At 38.4% G+C, this 18,619-nt stretch overlaps 1 protein-coding gene across 1 annotated transcript; it reads left to right on the forward strand.

Annotated features, from left to right (window-relative positions):
- The first annotated feature begins 1,409 nt into the window (after nt 1-1,409).
- On the forward strand, nt 1,410-17,172 carry LOC144651522 (uncharacterized). Its single transcript, XM_078511488.1, has 9 exons — nt 1,410-1,630; nt 3,529-3,662; nt 6,521-6,566; nt 7,131-7,202; nt 13,101-13,171; nt 13,497-13,572; nt 14,959-15,021; nt 15,564-15,633; nt 16,383-17,172. The coding sequence occupies exons 1-9, from the start codon at nt 1,517-1,519 to the stop codon at nt 16,463-16,465; spliced, it is 729 nt and encodes a 242-aa protein (XP_078367614.1). The 5' UTR covers nt 1,410-1,516; the 3' UTR covers nt 16,466-17,172.
- The last annotated feature ends 1,447 nt before the right edge of the window (nt 17,173-18,619 follow it).

Genomic DNA, 18,619 nt, shown 5'->3' on the forward strand with positions numbered 1-18,619 from the left:
TGTTTTCGAATATTTTCCCCTACAATCTGTATTACCAAATCTTCCCGATCTCGATTTAACGCGCGAGCCTCTGCAGACTCAGTGAATTATTCCTTGATTGTAAACAAAGCAGTGTTTATTCAATACTAATTTTGTTGAATTTGATAATTATGGCGCATAGTTTCCCCTCAGACGTGCTCTTTACAATCTCTGACTATCTAATCGTGCAATCTGCAGTAATAAGTCGTTTTCCCTCTTAATTCACGCGAACTTGCAGACGATCATAATTGCTGGGTCAAAGCGTGACAGCAATTGCTTTATCAAATCAGATTGCGTGACTTGACAGACTGGGGGAGATGCATAAATCATTTTTTACATTATTTTCCATCCATAAATTCTTTAGCAGAGATTTGAAAATTCTTTTACTTGCAAGTGCATATTAAATCCTTGTTTGATAAAATTGATTAACCTTAGTGTACATGCCAATAACGCCTTAACTGAGGCCTAGACTGTACATGATGGTATGCGTGCGTTTGACAAAACAAAAACGATGAACATTTTCAGTCTTTCAATACTTTCTTATGTAACATGCCTGAAAAAAGACAAAAAAAAACTTCATTCCAAACAAAACGCTCCGCATATTTACGGTTACGCTGAAAAAAGAAATAAATCCATGAGACCAATGCCCACATGTAAGCATGCAGTTGGATGGGGAAGAGCACATCCAATTTAATTAAGACGGAATCCACTAGGAAGTCGAGTAATATTTATTAAAGTTAGACAAAAATCAATTTCAGAATAATTTAAATCCTATTGCGTTATTTTCTACCCATAAAGGTATGTAAGTTTATCCGTGATAACACCAACAACATTCTACAGAGTAATGATTCAAAGTTTAAGGTATGGGCCTACGTGTAGCTTTTCTCTTAGCGATATGGACGCTTATTGTTTTCATGTTGTTTTAGAAAAGATTTTTGATAATTGAAGAGTAAAAAAAAGTTTGCAAAAGGTGGAATAATTTGTACAACAATCTCAGAGGATGTTAAAGTTCACAAGCTAGGGCCACTGCGAAGTGGACAGCGCCTTCAATTTTTCATGTTTTAAAAGACAAGTGCAGTAACACAAAAGCGCACAGGTGTAACAGTTCTGGTACATAATGTCCAATAACTACTCGAAGTCCTGGCGGATTTCCTCTTAAGTGCACGTTCGTTTTTATGCACTGTACAGCAAAACATATATGAAAAGTAACTAATGAAACAAAAGGTAGATTGTTATAGGAGAAATGAATATGCTAAGCCTCATTTTCAACTTGCAGGATAGTATTTCGTGTATTTATTTGGCAGCAAAAACATTTTATAATTTTATGCCAATTTTTTAAACCACTCGCTCCATATATGGAATGGCACGCAACTGGCTTAGAATTTTGGGAATCAGGGCGTCAGTCGATCCTTCTGTTCATCCATCGGCTGTCTTGTGCAGACTACACACTGTTTTAAGTTTTATATTGGTTTTGGTCGAGTAGTTTCAAACAAACAAAATGGAACAGATCAAGAAGAAGATGGCCGTCCTTCGTGAAAGTCTCGCCGCAGCAGAAGAACGGGCAGACAAGGCAGAGGGAGAATTAAAGGAATCGAATGAGCGAGCTGCAAATGTAAGTCCATTTCATTGTAGTCGGCTTTGTTTTGTATTGTGTTTTAACCTCTTGCTGCGGCTTGCTACGGTGTTGTCCAATTTCCAAGGATCGCTGAATAGCTAGAAGCTCGATTTATACGGAAAACTGGGCTACATTCTTTAAAAATAATACTTCTGCTTAGAAGGTTTTACAATATGCAAATAGACGAAGAACTAAATATGGCTACCGCCGAAATTCCTTCGGTCACCCACGTCAATTTGTAAACGCAAAGTAACCAATATTTTTGCTCGCGATCTCACGTTTTTGCAGTAAATCTATTACTATGTCCCTAGCTAATCTGTTTTCAAGTGTAACTTTAAAACTTACAAGAAGCATTTTAACTTGACGTCTACCATGAGTCTAGGTCAAATGTGATTTATAATGATGGTTCGCTTGGGTTATTTTGGTCCTCTTCTATGGGAAAAGATGTCATAACATCGAGTGTTTCACGATAAAAGAATCTTGCAAAGTTTTTATTGCAAATCGCCAAGACTCCAGAGGAGAATTAACACAAGTAATCTGCGCTGACCTTTTCAGCGTACTTCAACATTGACCAAGAAACTTTATCTTATATTTGGGAGTGGAGAATTAATCTTTGGCGGAACGACAAAGCTAATACATTACCCTCAGCTGTCGTAAAAAAAAATTACATCTATCACTATAGCTTGAAGATCAAGAAGGAACTTCAGAACGTTTTCCGTTTTATCATAAGACCAATGGAGTAGTTTCAATAATATTCCTCCATGTTTAGTCGACCCTTCCCCACCCTGTCTGGGTAATAACAGAGTACTCATTCAATATGGGTCATATTTTATCTCTGGCTGTTCAGTGGAAATAGAGATAATCTAATGGTGGCTATTAATATCATTCTCTACATATTATTTTGAGGGAGCAGAATACCTTGCAAATAAGATTCACTGCACAGAACTCTTAAAGAACTAGGCAGAAAACAATACACTGAATTCTTTTTATTTGATAAGATGAAAATACTGTAAAAATACATCGGTTATAAGCCCTCTCGGATAAAAGCCCCTTTTTGCTGGATGACAGTACTAAACATGGCTAAATGTTGCTTTATTATGACTTTTTTACTTAAAATGTATTTCGATCAACACTGCCGTGGCTTGTTTCAAAACATTTTTCATTCTGCTTATAAGCCCCTCCTTCCCCCCCAGATATACCCCCCCCCCCCTGTTTATAAGCCCACCCAAAACCATTACGAAGTTGTATGAGCCCAGGCTAGGGCTTATAACCGGAATTTAACGATATATAAATTGTAGTAAGATGATAAGATGATAAGTTACGAGGTAGTCTGAGTTTAGCCTTTTTCTTTTCTTCCCCTTGAACACAGTAATTATTACATGTATGAGTGAAAGAAAGAACTTTTACAATATGTGAGTCAAGTACATGTGTTTGTTTAAGTTGAGAGATACTTTTTTCAGTGGTCTATTCGAGATATTTTTAAAAACCTAAATGACAGTTTTTCCTTACCTTTTCTGTACTCCAACTTGTGAGATACCTACCTTTTACATACCTTCAACCTGAAAAAGGCACCCCTTTTGAACAGAGCCCCACTGGGCCACTGTGTTGCTGTGCACAGAGAAACTGGTGTAAAAGGGCTTATATTTGTGGTACAGTGTGTCATTCTTTTTGGGTGTTTACAGCCCAGTGTTAGAATAATATTACACATGTATGACCTTACTTTGATCATTCTTCCAACAAACAGAATGGTTTATTTCACAGGAAAATCAAAAAAATAATGTTGTACTTGACTTGAAAATTTAATGGACCAATCAGAAAGTGTATAATACATGTATCTTGGTTATTTTATGCAATAATGAAAACTGAGGTTATGTTGTTGGACTGTTTGTTTCCAGGCGGAGACGGAAGTTTCTTCTTTGACCAAAGAGTTGCAGCAAATTGAAGATGAACTAGATGCTGCAGAATCTCGCTTAGGTTCAATAACAGAACAACTCAAACAAGCTGAAGCACAGGCAGATGAAAGTGAAAGGTCAGAATCATAATTTTATTCTTATGAAATTTATTGTGTACATGTATGTATGTACTGTGTAAGAGAGTTAGGCATGATGGCCTGTTGGTTTTTATGCAGCAGCAAAAACAATTTAAGCTTAGACCTACCAGCACAGGCCTCATCAAAACTCCCGTCTGGTCGTCCAAAACAAGTAGATTTTCCTGTCAGGCAAGTGACTTTTCATGCTCACTTGCCCGATGGGCAAGGGCCCTAGCAAACCAACAATTAACTTAATTTCCAAAACAAGGATTAAATCAACCTCGTTCCCAGGGTCTCTCTCTCCTGCCCCCTAGAGCGAGAGAAGAGAGACCCTGGTTGGGTCTGGTCACGTGCCACCCAGAATCCAGGTGGTGACAAAAAGATTTTAGAGGGAGGGGCGATAGAATTATTTGTCAATACTAAGCCCACGGGAGAGCGTAAAGTGTTGCCACCATAATAAACACAGATTTCACACACGCCAGTACGGCATTGACGTTATTGCAAATTAAACGGCGAAAAAATATATCACACCGATAACAGACATCCAATGTTGTGGATTTATGTTCTTCAAGGACTTTAAAATTGTAAAGATCTCTTTGCGAAAGCTAACAAGTCAACAAGGAGTTGCTTGCTGCGGCCGAGGATGTATACGGATGGCTAAACGGCTGATGAAAGTTTTTGAATGGCGCAAATTGAAGAACGCAGCTTAACGGCAGATGAAGATTTTTGACCGGCACAAGTCGAACGGCTCGAGAGTAGAGCACATATATTTTTGCCTGAGAGAAACAACAGTTAATAATTGTAATCGTCTGCATTCGTTGTGCAACCATTATTGTTGACAAATGTGTAACGCATTGGAAATGACTTTCAGTGGACATCTCGCTCGTCAGAACACTGCCGTTTGGAATGGATGACACTTGACACAATTTATAGCGAGTACTTCGCGTTTACTTTATTAAATGCGAGTAAATTTTCATTTTAATAAAACGAATTAGCGGGCGGTAATTTGTCAGCCGCGTTGATTTGTCTTGGGAACTTTGTAAAGCGGCCGCAAAGACGCAAGCAGCTTTCGATTTGAAGCCTGTGAATAAACTTCTTTCTAGAAAATGATAAATGAAGAATAGGGAAGCGAAAAAGCAAAGCTCTCCGGAGTTCTCCCAGAGGGAAAAAACCTCACAGACCAGGAACAAGACAGTGTATTCCCACAGGAGATATCTTTGGACCTCAAATCAAAAGCGCTTGATATTTGCATACTGTCAAAGATCGTAACATTTTCGAAAACCTTGTTGAATAAAACTCAAGTCTTGAATAAAACGTGCATCAATAATCGAGTATTATAAAAGCGAAGATGCCTTTGGAGCAGAAAAAGAACCGTGACTATTCATGAGGTGTTTGTGAAGTGACGCATAATGTACTAACCTCGTACGTGACCGCCAGCAAATACTAAGCTTCTTTGTTTGTCGTTCGATGCGAGCATAGCTACTATGATGCGAGCGAGTGGATAATTCTTTTGAAAGGATAACTCGAGTTGTTAGAACGGCTGACGATTTTTTAAACGGATATTTCGAGTTGTTAGAACGGCAAACAATCCCGTTCGCGTCTGTTGAACGGTTTTATTTATTATACGAACAGCTATCCCTTTCCAAACTGCTAGCCGTAAGGCACGTTTTCGCTGCAGAGGTCACAGTTGCGGGACGTTACACATTGTAAATATCTTAGCTTCGGGAAGCGTGATCAGGAATTGCTTGCTGCGGCCAAGGATGTTATGATGAACCTTTTTCACATTGCATCAATCTATCCATTTTGTATGAGCGCGTAGTAGCCTCACTTGGAATGCGACAAAGAACAACACGACAAATTTCTTGACATTAAAGGACCCCTCCCTAATGTTCTCAATTGTCCATGGGACACGTGACCAGACCCAACCAGGGTCTCTCTTCTCTCGCTCTAGGGGGCAGGAGAGAGAGACCCTGGGAACGAGGTTGGGATTAAATTGAAACAAAGCAGTGCATTTTTGGCCTATTTGTCATGGGAAGCTTAAATAAACACGCAGGCTACTTTGAACAAGGCTTCATGACAGTGATAAATTCACCATTCGCAAGCCTTTAGACCTTCATTTTTGGTTCTTATTTTCCATAGAATCAGCCATCCAAAAAAGTAAGGCAATAAAACAACAATTATAATGCATCAAAAACTGTTCCAAGCAATGATTTGATTCGAAATGGTTCTCAATGGTTTTTGGATTTGTTGAAATGTGTTGCCAATGTCTCAAAACCCATTCCAAATGATTTGCAACGGTTTTGAAATGACTTTCAATGGAATTTTCATTTCATTGAAAAGGTCATTGAAATGCATTGTCAGTCTTCCAAAACGCATTGACAATGTTTTCATAATGCATTCTCAATGTTTGAAAATGCATTGAAACATGAAATGGTATAATGGTCCTTTCCTTTAAGGGTCGATTTCACAAGTAGGGTCACAATTTCCCTGGTGTTCCCTTTGGGGGGGGGGGGGTCATGAATTATTAATAAGTAAGGGGGAAAAGTGTCTGGACAAGCAAAATTTGAGAGTATGAGGCGTAATCAGGTCAGAGACTAAAACATTATGAGAAATTGCTAACCGTGCAATTGTCTGGCATCTCATCCAGAGAGGAACAGAGAAACACATAATTGCTTAATACAAATTAGACTAGAGTTAAGCTCTTGGCCTGGCAAACCACATTTGCTTGCCAGGCTGCAGGCATCATCTTCAAGAGAAGTATGTTGCACAATGCATTTGAAGACATTCTCAGATTCAAGGAACTAAACTACAGTCGAGCCTGTATATTTTTAATAATGATTACAATTTTTTTCTTTCAGAGTGAGGAAGGTTTTGGAGAACAGGGGAATGGCTGATGAGGAACGAGTAAGCAATTCTGTCAATTTTATTTTTATATCATGGATTTGGGTGAAGTTCAGGAGGAATGTGTGTTATGTCATGTTTGGAGACCAAGGGGCACTTAGTCAAGGCAGCACAAAGTAAACCAAGCAACACAGTCGGATACAAGAGCATAACTGCCCCTGGCAAATTATTCTTGTAGAGCGTTTTCATATGATGTCACGGCAGCCATATTGGTGTTCCAAAACAAAGGAATGATGGCCATTTTGGTGTACCAAGCCCCTTTATTAACCTCTTTTTTCATGCAAAAATAATATTTTGCTTTAGTAAACCAATATGACTGAGCTGGTATTGGTGAGCTGTATCTGCTCGTCTCCAGTCAGAGTTATTTCCCAGTTGGGCCATTCTTATTAACTTTCATCTCCCAGATTATGATGTTCAGTTAATTTCGTGGTGCTCTGACTGACTGTCCCTGGGTCTTCGAAGATGTCAAATTTTGTGGGAAAATCAGGTTCTGTCTCTTTCTATATACATCATTAAGCTTTAATGCAGGATTACAGTAAGTTTAAACCAGTTTTGTTACTTTCCCAGTCCTCCCAGTTTGAGGCCAAGCTGGCAGAAGAACGAGAACGAGCAGAGAGGGCAGAAAGAGAATATGAAGAGGTTAGACCACTCAACTCTAGGATGATTAGAAAATATGTTATTGTTGTTACAGTTTCAATTGTTTTTAAAAATATAAAAGATAAGTTGCAAACATCACTACACGTACAAATGTACATGTTTTTTGTGCTGCAACTCTCATAGCTACAATGCGGGACATTTTTGTTGGGACACTAAGCACATTTCTGTGCCAAATGACTGCTAACCCCCCTTCCCCCCAAGCAATGTTGAGAATTGACCATCTCATACACCAAGATCAGGGCATATATGTTTGTCAACATTGCTTGGGGGAAAGGGGGGTTAAGAAATGAACAAGAACAGTGCCAAACCCATTTTTGGACTACAAAAAGGTTATTTGGCATGATTAAGAGATCGCCTTCATAAGTGTCCCAAGTCTTTTTGACCTCCATTGTCTGAAATTGACTTTCACAAACAAAATGAAAATTTCCCTATATTTAACAGCGAAATACCGATAGATTCTCTACAGTGAAACGAAAAACGTAGTATAATAGTGAAATCGGCTGTTTTATGCATTAAAATCAACTTTTTACCCAACAACAGGTAACAAAGCCACAATACGTTATATCTCGGTCGTATTGTTTCTTTCTCGTAACCGCGCAAACTTTTCAGTTAGAGTTCTGTACAGCGCATATCGTCAAAAGTTTTGTGTAAATTTATTACCGTCCTGATTTCCCCTGACTGAAATGCCTAATTTAACATTAAAATAATATATGTCTGTGCTTGACAAGCCATTGGAAAACTTTCTTTTTTCAGCCGATCTCGTACCAGGGCCCGCCACAGCGCGTTACGCTACGTGACAAAGCAGGATACATAGCTTTGCATCCCACAGGCCATTCAGGTCGTACCGATGGCATTCCAGAAACAGAATAGGCAGTTTTTGGTATTTTACGCATAACGATTCATTTGCTAAATTTCCTTTTGGATATTGTCGATAAAGATCAGAGCAATTGATGTGGCAAGCTGCTATGTTGCGTGACCTGAAACACTGTGTACAACACAACAGTTCTCAGCCACAGTTCTCACCAATGAAAAGTCATTTTTGGACTGTTTGTTTGAAGCAACTAATCAAAATAACGCTTTTGACTATTTTTTATCATTTCTTCTTGTTAAGGATATGCTTTTTCTTTCAAGGTTTGTACAGAAAATGATTTCTCCAACAGTTCTCGGCTTTTAGAAAATAATTAGCTAACATTCCATTATTCCTTTAACTCTGTTTAGGGCGAGAACTGTTGAAAATCACCCAGCAAGTGTGTTTTATTATATACATAGCACTTCGATAGACTTCGAAGGAATATTTATTACAGTTTTAATACACCGTAACTATAGAACATGTTTCAGTGTTTAGATATAATCACTTAAATAGCCGAGAACTGTACGCGAGAAGTGTTCACATGCACGTGCACAGCAACTCTGTGTAACGCAATACGGCATTCTTTTTGCTTTTCTTCTGTAAGGAAATTTGCTGTATCCGTTTAAATACCACGCTAAAGCTCCCATTCTTGCCACTATTTGAAGAGCTCGGTGGAAAAAGGGCGGCAATGACTTTAGTTAAAAATGAACATTGCGAAAACTTCGCCAAATTTTGCGTGCAGGTTTGTTTACATATGTTTTACAAGTTGCTCACATCAAGTAATACAGTCCTATCAAAGCGCGCGTGGCCGTAAAGGCTGTCAACTGGTGAAAACACTTTCCTGTACTCCAAAAATGGTTTATACGATGTTGGAAATATTCATGGTGAAGCAACGACAAGAATTTATTTACTTTTACAACTCTACGAGCCTTTTTCTGACAGTGGTGAATTTCAGACAATGCGGGACATTTTTGTTGGGACACTAAGCACATTTCTGTGCCAAATGACTGCTAACCCCCCCTTCCCCCCAAGCAATGTTGAGAATTGACCATCTCACACACCAAGATCAGGGCATATATGTTTGTCAACATTGCTTGGGGGAAAGGGGGGTTAAGAAATGAACAAGAACAGTGCCAAACCCATTTTTGGACTACAAAAAGGTTATTTGGCATGATTAAGAGATCGCCTTCATAAGTGTCCCAAGTCTTTTTGACCTCCATTGTCTGAAATTGACTTTCACAAACAAAATGAAAATTTCCCTATATTTAACAGCGAAATACCGATAGATTCTCTACAGTGAAACGAAAAACGTAGTATAATAGTGAAATCGGCTGTTTTATGCATTAAAATCAACTTTTTACCCAACAACAGGGAACAAAGCCACAATACGTTATATCTCGGTCGTATTGTTTCTTTCTCGTAACCGCGCAAACTTTTCAGTTAGAGTTCTGTACAGCGCATATCGTCAAAAGTTTTGTGTAAATTTATTACCGTCCTGATTTCCCCTGACTGAAATGCCTAATTTAACATTAAAATAATATATGTCTGTGCTTGACAAGCCATTGGAAAACTTTCTTTTTTCAGCCGATCTCGTACCAGGGCCCGCCACAGCGCGTTACGCTACGTGACAAAGCAGGATACATAGCTTTGCATCCCACAGGCCATTCAGGTCGTACCGATGGCATTCCAGAAACAGAATAGGCAGTTTTTGGTATTTTACGCATAACGATTCATTTGCTAAATTTCCTTTTGGATATTGTCGATAAAGATCAGAGCAATTGATGTGGCAAGCTGCTATGTTGCGTGACCTGAAACACTGTGTACAACACAACAGTTCTCAGCCACAGTTCTCACCAATGAAAAGTCATTTTTGGACTGTTTGTTTGAAGCAACTAATCAAAATAACGCTTTTGACTATTTTTTATCATTTCTTCTTGTTAAGGATATGCTTTTTCTTTCAAGGTTTGTACAGAAAATGATTTCTCCAACAGTTCTCGGCTTTTAGAAAATAATTAGCTAACATTCCATTATTCCTTTAACTCTGTTTAGGGCGAGAACTGTTGAAAATCACCCAGCAAGTGTGTTTTATTATATACATAGCACTTCGATAGACTTCGAAGGAATATTTATTACAGTTTTAATACACCATAACTATAGAACATGTTTCAGTGTTTAGATATAATCACTTAAATAGCCGAGAACTGTACGCGAGAAGTGTTCACATGCACGTGCACAGCAACTCTGTGTAACGCAATACGGCATTCTTTTTGCTTTTCTTCTGTAAGGAAATTTGCTGTATCCGTTTAAATACCACGCTAAAGCTCCCATTCTTGCCACTATTTGAAGAGCTCGGTGGAAAAAGGGCGGCAATGACTTTAGTTAAAAATGAACATTGCGAAAACTTCGCCAAATTTTGCGTGCAGGTTTGTTTACATATGTTTTACAAGTTGCTCACATCAAGTAATACAGTCCTATCAAACGCGCGCATGGCCGTAAAGGCTGTCAACTGGTGAAAACACTTTCCTGTACTCCAAAAATGGTTTATACGATGTTGGAAATATTCATGGTGAAGCAACGACAAGAATTTATTTACTTTTACAACTCTACGAGCCTTTTTCTGACAGTGGTGAATTTCAGACAATGCGGGACATTTTTGTTGGGACACTAAGCACATTTCTGTGCCAAATGACTGCTAACCCCCCTTCCCCCCAAGCAATGTTGAGAATTGACCATCTCACACACCAAGATCAGGGCATATATGTTTGTCAACATTGCTTGGGGGAAAGGGGGTTAAGAAATGAACAAGAACAGTGCCAAACCCATTTTTGGACTACAAAAAGGTTATTTGGCATGATTAAGAGATCGCCTTCATAAGTGTCCCAAGTCTTTTTGACCTCCATTGTCTGAAATTGACTTTCACAAACAAAATGAAAATTTCCCTATATTTAACAGCGAAATACCGATAGATTCTCTACAGTGAAACGAAAAACGTAGTATAATAGTGAAATCGGCTGTTTTATGCATTAAAATCAACTTTTTACCCAACAACAGGGAACAAAGCCACAATACGTTATATCTCGGTCGTATTGTTTCTTTCTCGTAACCGCGCAAACTTTTCAGTTAGAGTTCTGTACAGCGCATATCGTCAAAAGTTTTGTGTAAATTTATTACCGTCCTGATTTCCCCTGACTGAAATGCCTAATTTAACATTAAAATAATATATGTCTGTGCTTGACAAGCCATTGGAAAACTTTCTTTTTTCAGCCGATCTCGTACCAGGGCCCGCCACAGCGCGTTACGCTACGTGACAAAGCAGGATACATAGCTTTGCATCCCACAGGCCATTCAGGTCGTACCGATGGCATTCCAGAAACAGAATAGGCAGTTTTTGGTATTTTACGCATAACGATTCATTTGCTAAATTTCCTTTTGGATATTGTCGATAAAGATCAGAGCAATTGATGTGGCAAGCTGCTATGTTGCGTGACCTGAAACACTGTGTACAACACAACAGTTCTCAGCCACAGTTCTCACCAATGAAAAGTCATTTTTGGACTGTTTGTTTGAAGCAACTAATCAAAATAACGCTTTTGACTATTTTTTATCATTTCTTCTTGTTAAGGATATGCTTTTTCTTTCAAGGTTTGTACAGAAAATGATTTCTCCAACAGTTCTCGGCTTTTAGAAAATAATTAGCTAACATTCCATTATTCCTTTAACTCTGTTTAGGGCGAGAACTGTTGAAAATCACCCAGCAAGTGTGTTTTATTATATACATAGCACTTCGATAGACTTCGAAGGAATATTTATTACAGTTTTAATACACCATAACTATAGAACATGTTTCAGTGTTTAGATATAATCACTTAAATAGCCGAGAACTGTACGCGAGAAGTGTTCACATGCACGTGCACAGCAACTCTGTGTAACGCAATACGGCATTCTTTTTGCTTTTCTTCTGTAAGGAAATTTGCTGTATCCGTTTAAATACCACGCTAAAGCTCCCATTCTTGCCACTATTTGAAGAGCTCGGTGGAAAAAGGGCGGCAATGACTTTAGTTAAAAATGAACATTGCGAAAACTTCGCCAAATTTTGCGTGCAGGTTTGTTTACATATGTTTTACAAGTTGCTCACATCAAGTAATACAGTCCTATCAAACGCGCGCGTGGCCGTAAAGGCTGTCAACTGGTGAAAACACTTTCCTGTACTCCAAAAATGGTTTATACGATGTTGGAAACATTCATGGTGAAGCAACGACAAGAATTTATTTACTTTTACAACTCTACGAGCCTTTTTCTGACAGTGGTGAGTTTCAGACAATGCGGGACATTTTTGTTGGGACACTAAGCACATTTCTGTGCCAAATGACTGCTAACCCCCTTCCCCCCAAGCAATGTTGAGAATTGACCATCTCACACACCAAGATCAGGGCATATATGTTTGTCAACATTGCTTGGGGGAAAGGGGGTTAAGAAATGAACAAGAACAGTGCCAAACCCATTTTTGGACTACAAAAAGGTTATTTGGCATGATTAAGAGATCGCCTTCATAAGTGTCCCAAGTCTTTTTGACCTCCATTGTAGGCATGAGTCTCTTGTATGTGGGTTGAAAACTTTGATCACATGCCTGCTCATGCTCACAGACCAATTTCTCACACCAAGCTGACCAATTTGAGCTACTACAGCCTTAACTGAAATACATTTGAAAAAATTGTTATGTGACCAATGCAAGAAAAGAAGAGTCCATGTAAATGATGCTCCATATACTCCCTCCAAATTTCCCAATTTTAGAAGGAAAAAGTGCTGGCAATCATGTTGTGTTTGGCGAAGATGATTAACATCCACTACAGCTGTAAAAACTCAAATTTCCGTCAAGCCTTTTTCCTTTGGAGGTTGCATGTGATTAATAACTGCAGTAAGAAATGGAATTTTTAAATCACAAATTGTAGCACCTGTAAAATTACCAAGAGGTTACATAAATTAGTTTAAAAGTCAAAATGTTATGAAATTTTTTTTATTGATTTATTCAGATTGCTGCCAAGATTTCTGTGCTTGAAGGTGAATTGGATGACACAGAAAGCAGAGCTGAGGAGGCTGAAGAGTAAGTTTCATAAAGTGATTTGTTTTATTTAAATCATTTCCTTGTGTAAGAGGGAGAAGAAGCAAACTATATTAGAATAGGAAAAATCTTGTTGAAAAATCAGTTGTTGTTTTTCTAAGGCCACCCTGGAGCAAAATTAACTGGTTGTTGTATGGAGAAACCAGTGCCCTAAACCACGCGGCCTCACGCTGTTTTTTTTTTATATATATATATAGACTAGCCACCCCAATTAGCCCTTAAGGCTAAATGCAGCTTAGCCTGTATATTAAAACTGATATTGTATTGAAATAAAAGTTGAAGTTTTGCTTCATTGTGTAATCCACAGGCAAGTGAAAGTTCTAGAGGAAGAAGTCACTTTGGTTGGAAATAATTTGCGAAGTTTAGAAGTCAGCGAAGGAGAAGTGAGTTTGAAAAGAACAGTGTAACCCCAATAAAAAACGTAATGGAATGCACTATTCTCTAAGGGATTCCGAAAACAAACCGGTTGTACCTCATCCACAAACTAACTAATGTATATGAAAAATAGCTTTAGTTACAGTGGTGCAACTCTCTGGAACAGCCTACCCTGCAATCTCAAGATTATAAAATCCTTTAATCAATTTAAAAGCAAAGTTAGACACGGCATTCATGGAAAACAGGATTAGTTTAATGGATTTACTACTTCTATTTTTATTAATTAGTATTTAGCATGGACCATTAATAGTTTATTTGTATTAATTTTTATTATAATATTGTAATTACCGTAAACACTCGTGTATAAGCCGCACTTTTTTGCTGAAATTTTGGGCTCAAAATCGTGGGTGCAGCTTATCTACGAGACAATTGCTTTTGAGGGGTGTAAATTGCCTAGGCTGGGGTCAGAAAAACACTAAAAACATTGACTAAATAATATTTAACATATTGAAACCTGCTGATGTCGATCATTGCTTTTGAAAGTCTGGCCCCTAAAGCAGCCGTTTAATAATTCCTCAGTCACGAATTGTTCGTCAGTTGTTCTTTCAAAGGATTTATTTGCACCTCTTTTGAGCAGCAAAACTTGAGCTGACATGGATCTCCATTCCTCCACAAAGCTGCCTATTTGCTAAACTCCTATTGAGCAACAATTTTTTATCAACACACAGCTGAAATGGTTAGTTTTCATGTTGTTTACAGGACCGATCACCGATCGAACATGACGAACGTGACTCGACCCCAGACTTCTCTCTTTGTGTGGTTACTAAGCAAACGTTTTGTATCGTTCTCTATCTGTCGTGCTCGTCATTTTCAGTCAAATGTCATTGTTTTCCACATTGGACTTTAGCAATAAAGACAATTTATCGTCAAAAGAGCATCCTTTTTAAAAGGTACTGGGATTTCAAGTCTTAAAGTTTTTATTCTTTTCTCAAAATCAAGCTTCAAAGTTGGGGTGCAGCTTATCTACGAGTGCGGCTTATACACTAGTCTTTACGGTACTAGTATTTACCTGATGATTTTTAACCCTGTATAAAGAAATGTTAAATAAATGAATAAGTGCCAAGGGACTGGGAAAACGTGTTTGTTAAAACAGGGGTTTGTTACACCAGGTTTCTGTTTCCAACATTTTACTGTTAATAACTTTGGCCTGCAGGCTGAAGAATATCATTCATTATACCCAGGACTTCGTGACAAAGGGAGTGAAAGGGGTTTGTTATATTGGGTTCCACTTCAGTGGAAAAGATAAAATGCTAAGTTGAGGACAAACTTGTTCATAGATGCAATAGTCCCTCTTGTTTGGTGTGTAATGTGTTGTTACTGTTTATCCCTGACAGGCATCCAAACGAGAAATTGATTATGATGATAAAATTAAGAAACTGGAAACAGAGTATACAGAGGTATGTTAATTAGTGTCAAAATGTTTCCTTTGATGATTATGTCTTCTAAGGTTTACATGTAGTTCTTTTTAAAGTTGGACATCTTTCAGTTTGACCACGATACATGTCCAGTTGTTTGGTTTTGTGTTGGATTGGATATCATGTTTAATCGTTTTTCACTTTGACAGCAAAGTAATTCTTGACCCTGACGTTATAAGGCGTTGTTAGAAATGACATACTGAAAGCTTTTGAAATGCTGTTATCATAGCCTTTTGTTAATCATTAATTTTGCTATTATTAGACAAGCAAAATAAACAAAGGCTATGATATAAATAACAATTATTACTGTAGTTTACTTGCTAAAATTTGTGCACCTGCAGCTAATATTTCATAGCTGCTCCCAAATGTCAACTTAACTTTGGTAAGGTGCTAGTCTTTAGGTAAGGTAAGGCTTTGATATGGTCTTTAGGGAAATGCCAGTTCTGAACTAGGTTTGTTGTGTAGGGGCTCTAAATCACAATCCTATTGTGCATGCATTTAGGGTGACACCTTTTTCTCTCTAGGCTGAAGAGCGCGCAAACGAAGCAGAAGCAAGGGTGGTGGATCTTGAGAAAGAGATTGACAACTTGGAAGGTAATGCAATTTGTGCAGGCCAGTATCATTGGTGGAAATTCTGAGGGTGGAGTTTTGGGGGGGGGGGGGGGGGCAAAGCCAATGCAGTTGAACGCCTATTTTGTGACCACCCCCTATTTAGCTGCCAGTTATCAAAGTTCCCAAAGTATTGCTAGTATAATACTGTAATTAAAACCCTCATTTGCGGCCACCTGTTTTAAGCGACGACGGCCACCTTTTGGCCATCCCTATGACGACTTGTCAATTGTTTTTACCTATATAAGGGGCCATTAAGAATTTAATACATGTAGTTTGGCGACTTGTAAAAACATTGAAACACACGCTTATAATCGTCTTGACGTGTTTCCATTGTCACTGAGCTTATTAATGTCCTTTTGATTCCCTGGCAATAAAGTGATGAATCTACCACAAATTATTCTTATTACTGACGAACCCCTTTAAGTGGCCAACCTCTACTAAGCGGCCTTTTGCCATTTCCCCAAGGGTGGCTGCTTAATAGGGATTTGACTGTATTTTTAAAAGAAAGTACATGTATGAAGCGAAAGTGGAATTTCTGGAGCAATGGTGGATTCAAATTCAAATCCTTCCATGGGGGATGGGGGAATGGATACTTATGGAACAACACATTTGTAATGATAAATCCTCCACTATTACATGATTGTATAATGCTGAAATGTGCAGTTGCCATGACAGTCAACGGTTGGTGCTTTACAGAGTTTGGTTTCACAGTTTTTATTGCTTTTTTGTAGGTGAATTGGAGAAGGCCAAGACAGAATATGCCAAAGTAAAGGAAGAGTTAGATTCCACCATGCAGGAGTTGAACGAAATGTGAAAACCAAACTAGTAGGCGGTGTACTTTCAATGACAAAGTTCCTTGTTTGGCCTTTAAACTTGTGTAAATTAGGAATCTTGGATAAACAGGATGGGTTGATTTTTATAGACAAAGCATTTTTTTAAATTAAAATGTAGGTATTTTTGCTTATTAGAACTACCATTCATGTAAAAAAAAGCTGCCTAATGATGATCATTTTCTAACACATATCTTGTGATTAGTTAGTGTACTTATGAGTGGTCTAGTATTTTTAGTTGTAATGTGTAAACTTAATTTATCACAGTAACTTGTTGTCATCACTAAAATCCTTTACATGGCATGGGGTTGGCCTCAGTATTTTAGGTTATTCTGTTCTATTCTATTCTGACATATGCCATGACACTGGCGTGCTGAATATGGCTGTTCTCACTTCTAATGATTGTCAAGCAAGAAATACACTTATTGCTCCACATGTTCCATGGTGGATAGGTGGGTCCTACTCACCAAACCATGCTTTGTACTGTTCCCTGGAGCACCTTGTGAATTTTTGAAACTATTTTTGGCAGGTCAAATTTTTCAAGTTAGCTAGCCACAATGTTTTTCAATGTTATCCTTTGAGACGCAAGTTCTGTAGTCTTATAATTAACAAACCACCCCAAATCAAATAAATAACTATTATTGCAAGTAGTAATGTGAACTTTTAGGGAAATAAAACCTGTTTAACCATTTGTGGTTTTGGAGGTAGTAACTTCACGTGGAAATCTGTGGAATCTGTTATGCATTCTGGCTGGAGGGGAACTTGGGAAAAATGTGACACGTGAAACGGTGTTGCCCATCTGACACTTTTCCATTCCAATTGCCGTTCCGTTTTTGTGGCATTTGTCATTGTACCAATCAGAGCCCGCTGTTCTTTTGGTCAGCACCAAGAAGGCAGACTCTGTCCATACCTTCGGGCCACACCAGAGTCTGTAACCAATAATTATTAAGTGGGGAGTGTTTTGTAATCAACTTCATCAACATCAAGTCCAAAGGTTAAACTTAACCAGAAAAGTTTGCTGAATTGAGGGGGAACCACAACACGAGCCTGTTTACAATTAAAAAAAAACAATCCAAGAAAAAATCGGGAGCCACAGCCTCGTACACTCTTGTAGACGATTAGAAGTGACACGATAACATGTCCAAAACTTTGCAGTGAAACCACTCGCCTAACGGCTTGTGGTTCCACTTGACTTTTGAACATTTTATGACGTCATTTATATGGTCTATAAGAGTGTAGACCATAGAAATATGGTCGATTTGTTGATTTAAACCCGTTCTTTTACATCATTGGGGGCGGATAGAGTGTTCTGACACTGACATCACTGCAGCCTTAACTGATGTTCAAAACATACATTTCTATTCTTTGGGAATACTTTTAATTTTTATCCAAACATGTCCTATTATTAAAGAAAAACCAATATTGACGCAATAGAAACGTTTGTTTCTATGAACACGGCGCGAGGGCTTGGGACGACAAAGTGCCTCACGCACGCCATGTGTCCTCGTCACGCACAGAGCGAGCAACAGAGGTGGGACTGTTTTGTTTGTGTAGGGCGATATCCCATCAGTTCTCCAAGAGTTTTTAAATTGTTTCTTTTTTATTCATTCTAGCCGTATGACCCATCACAACAGCTCCGCTGTACAAACTTTTTAAAGAGTTATCCTTGGGTAAGGTTACATAACTGAAGAAATCGTCATAAACGGCCTGTTCCTTGGCGTGACTTTAACTTTTGTTTACACTAGCAATAAATGTCAACAAACACTCCATTAGCAAATTACAATGTATAAATGAAACATACTCATTACCAAGTAAGTAAAAGTCAACTGCCTACCCCGCCCGCATATGGGCGAAGAGTGCTTACAAAATAAGAGTCCAAGACAAAGCGGAGTCCTTCGTGAGGGTTTTCTTTTGCATAATAGTTGATAATCTGTTCATCAGTTTTGCCTTCGCTCATCATTTGCACGATGTTTTGCTCGATCAGCTTTGCCAGAGCCAGTACGTCGTCTGTTAAATTCGGAGACCCCCTTTGTGTCAGGAAAGCATTCACTTGTGCCTGGCTCTTGCCCATCGCAAACCCTGTCATGGCTGTATAAAATGCGGTTGAGTATTTATCGAAGTTTTCGGCGAGTTTGGCC

Source organism: Oculina patagonica, chromosome 1, assembly GCF_052425735.1.
Source record: "Oculina patagonica isolate OP01 chromosome 1, crgOcupat, whole genome shotgun sequence".
In the NCBI taxonomy this organism is placed as follows: domain Eukaryota; kingdom Metazoa; phylum Cnidaria; class Anthozoa; order Scleractinia; family Oculinidae; genus Oculina; species Oculina patagonica.

What these genes read in the sequence shown, in the direction of transcription:
- LOC144651522 (XM_078511488.1), top strand. Translation starts at nt 1,517, where the DNA reads ATGGAACAGATCAAGAAGAAGATGGCCGTCCTTCGTGAAAGTCTCGCC. An exon ending in CGAATGAGCGAGCTGCAAAT is followed by an intron (nt 1,631 to 3,528) that starts GTAAGTCCATTT and finishes GTTTGTTTCCAG; the next exon opens with GCGGAGACGGAAGTTTCTTC. An exon ending in AGAGATTGACAACTTGGAAG is followed by an intron (nt 15,634 to 16,382) that starts GTAATGCAATTT and finishes GCTTTTTTGTAG; the next exon opens with GTGAATTGGAGAAGGCCAAG.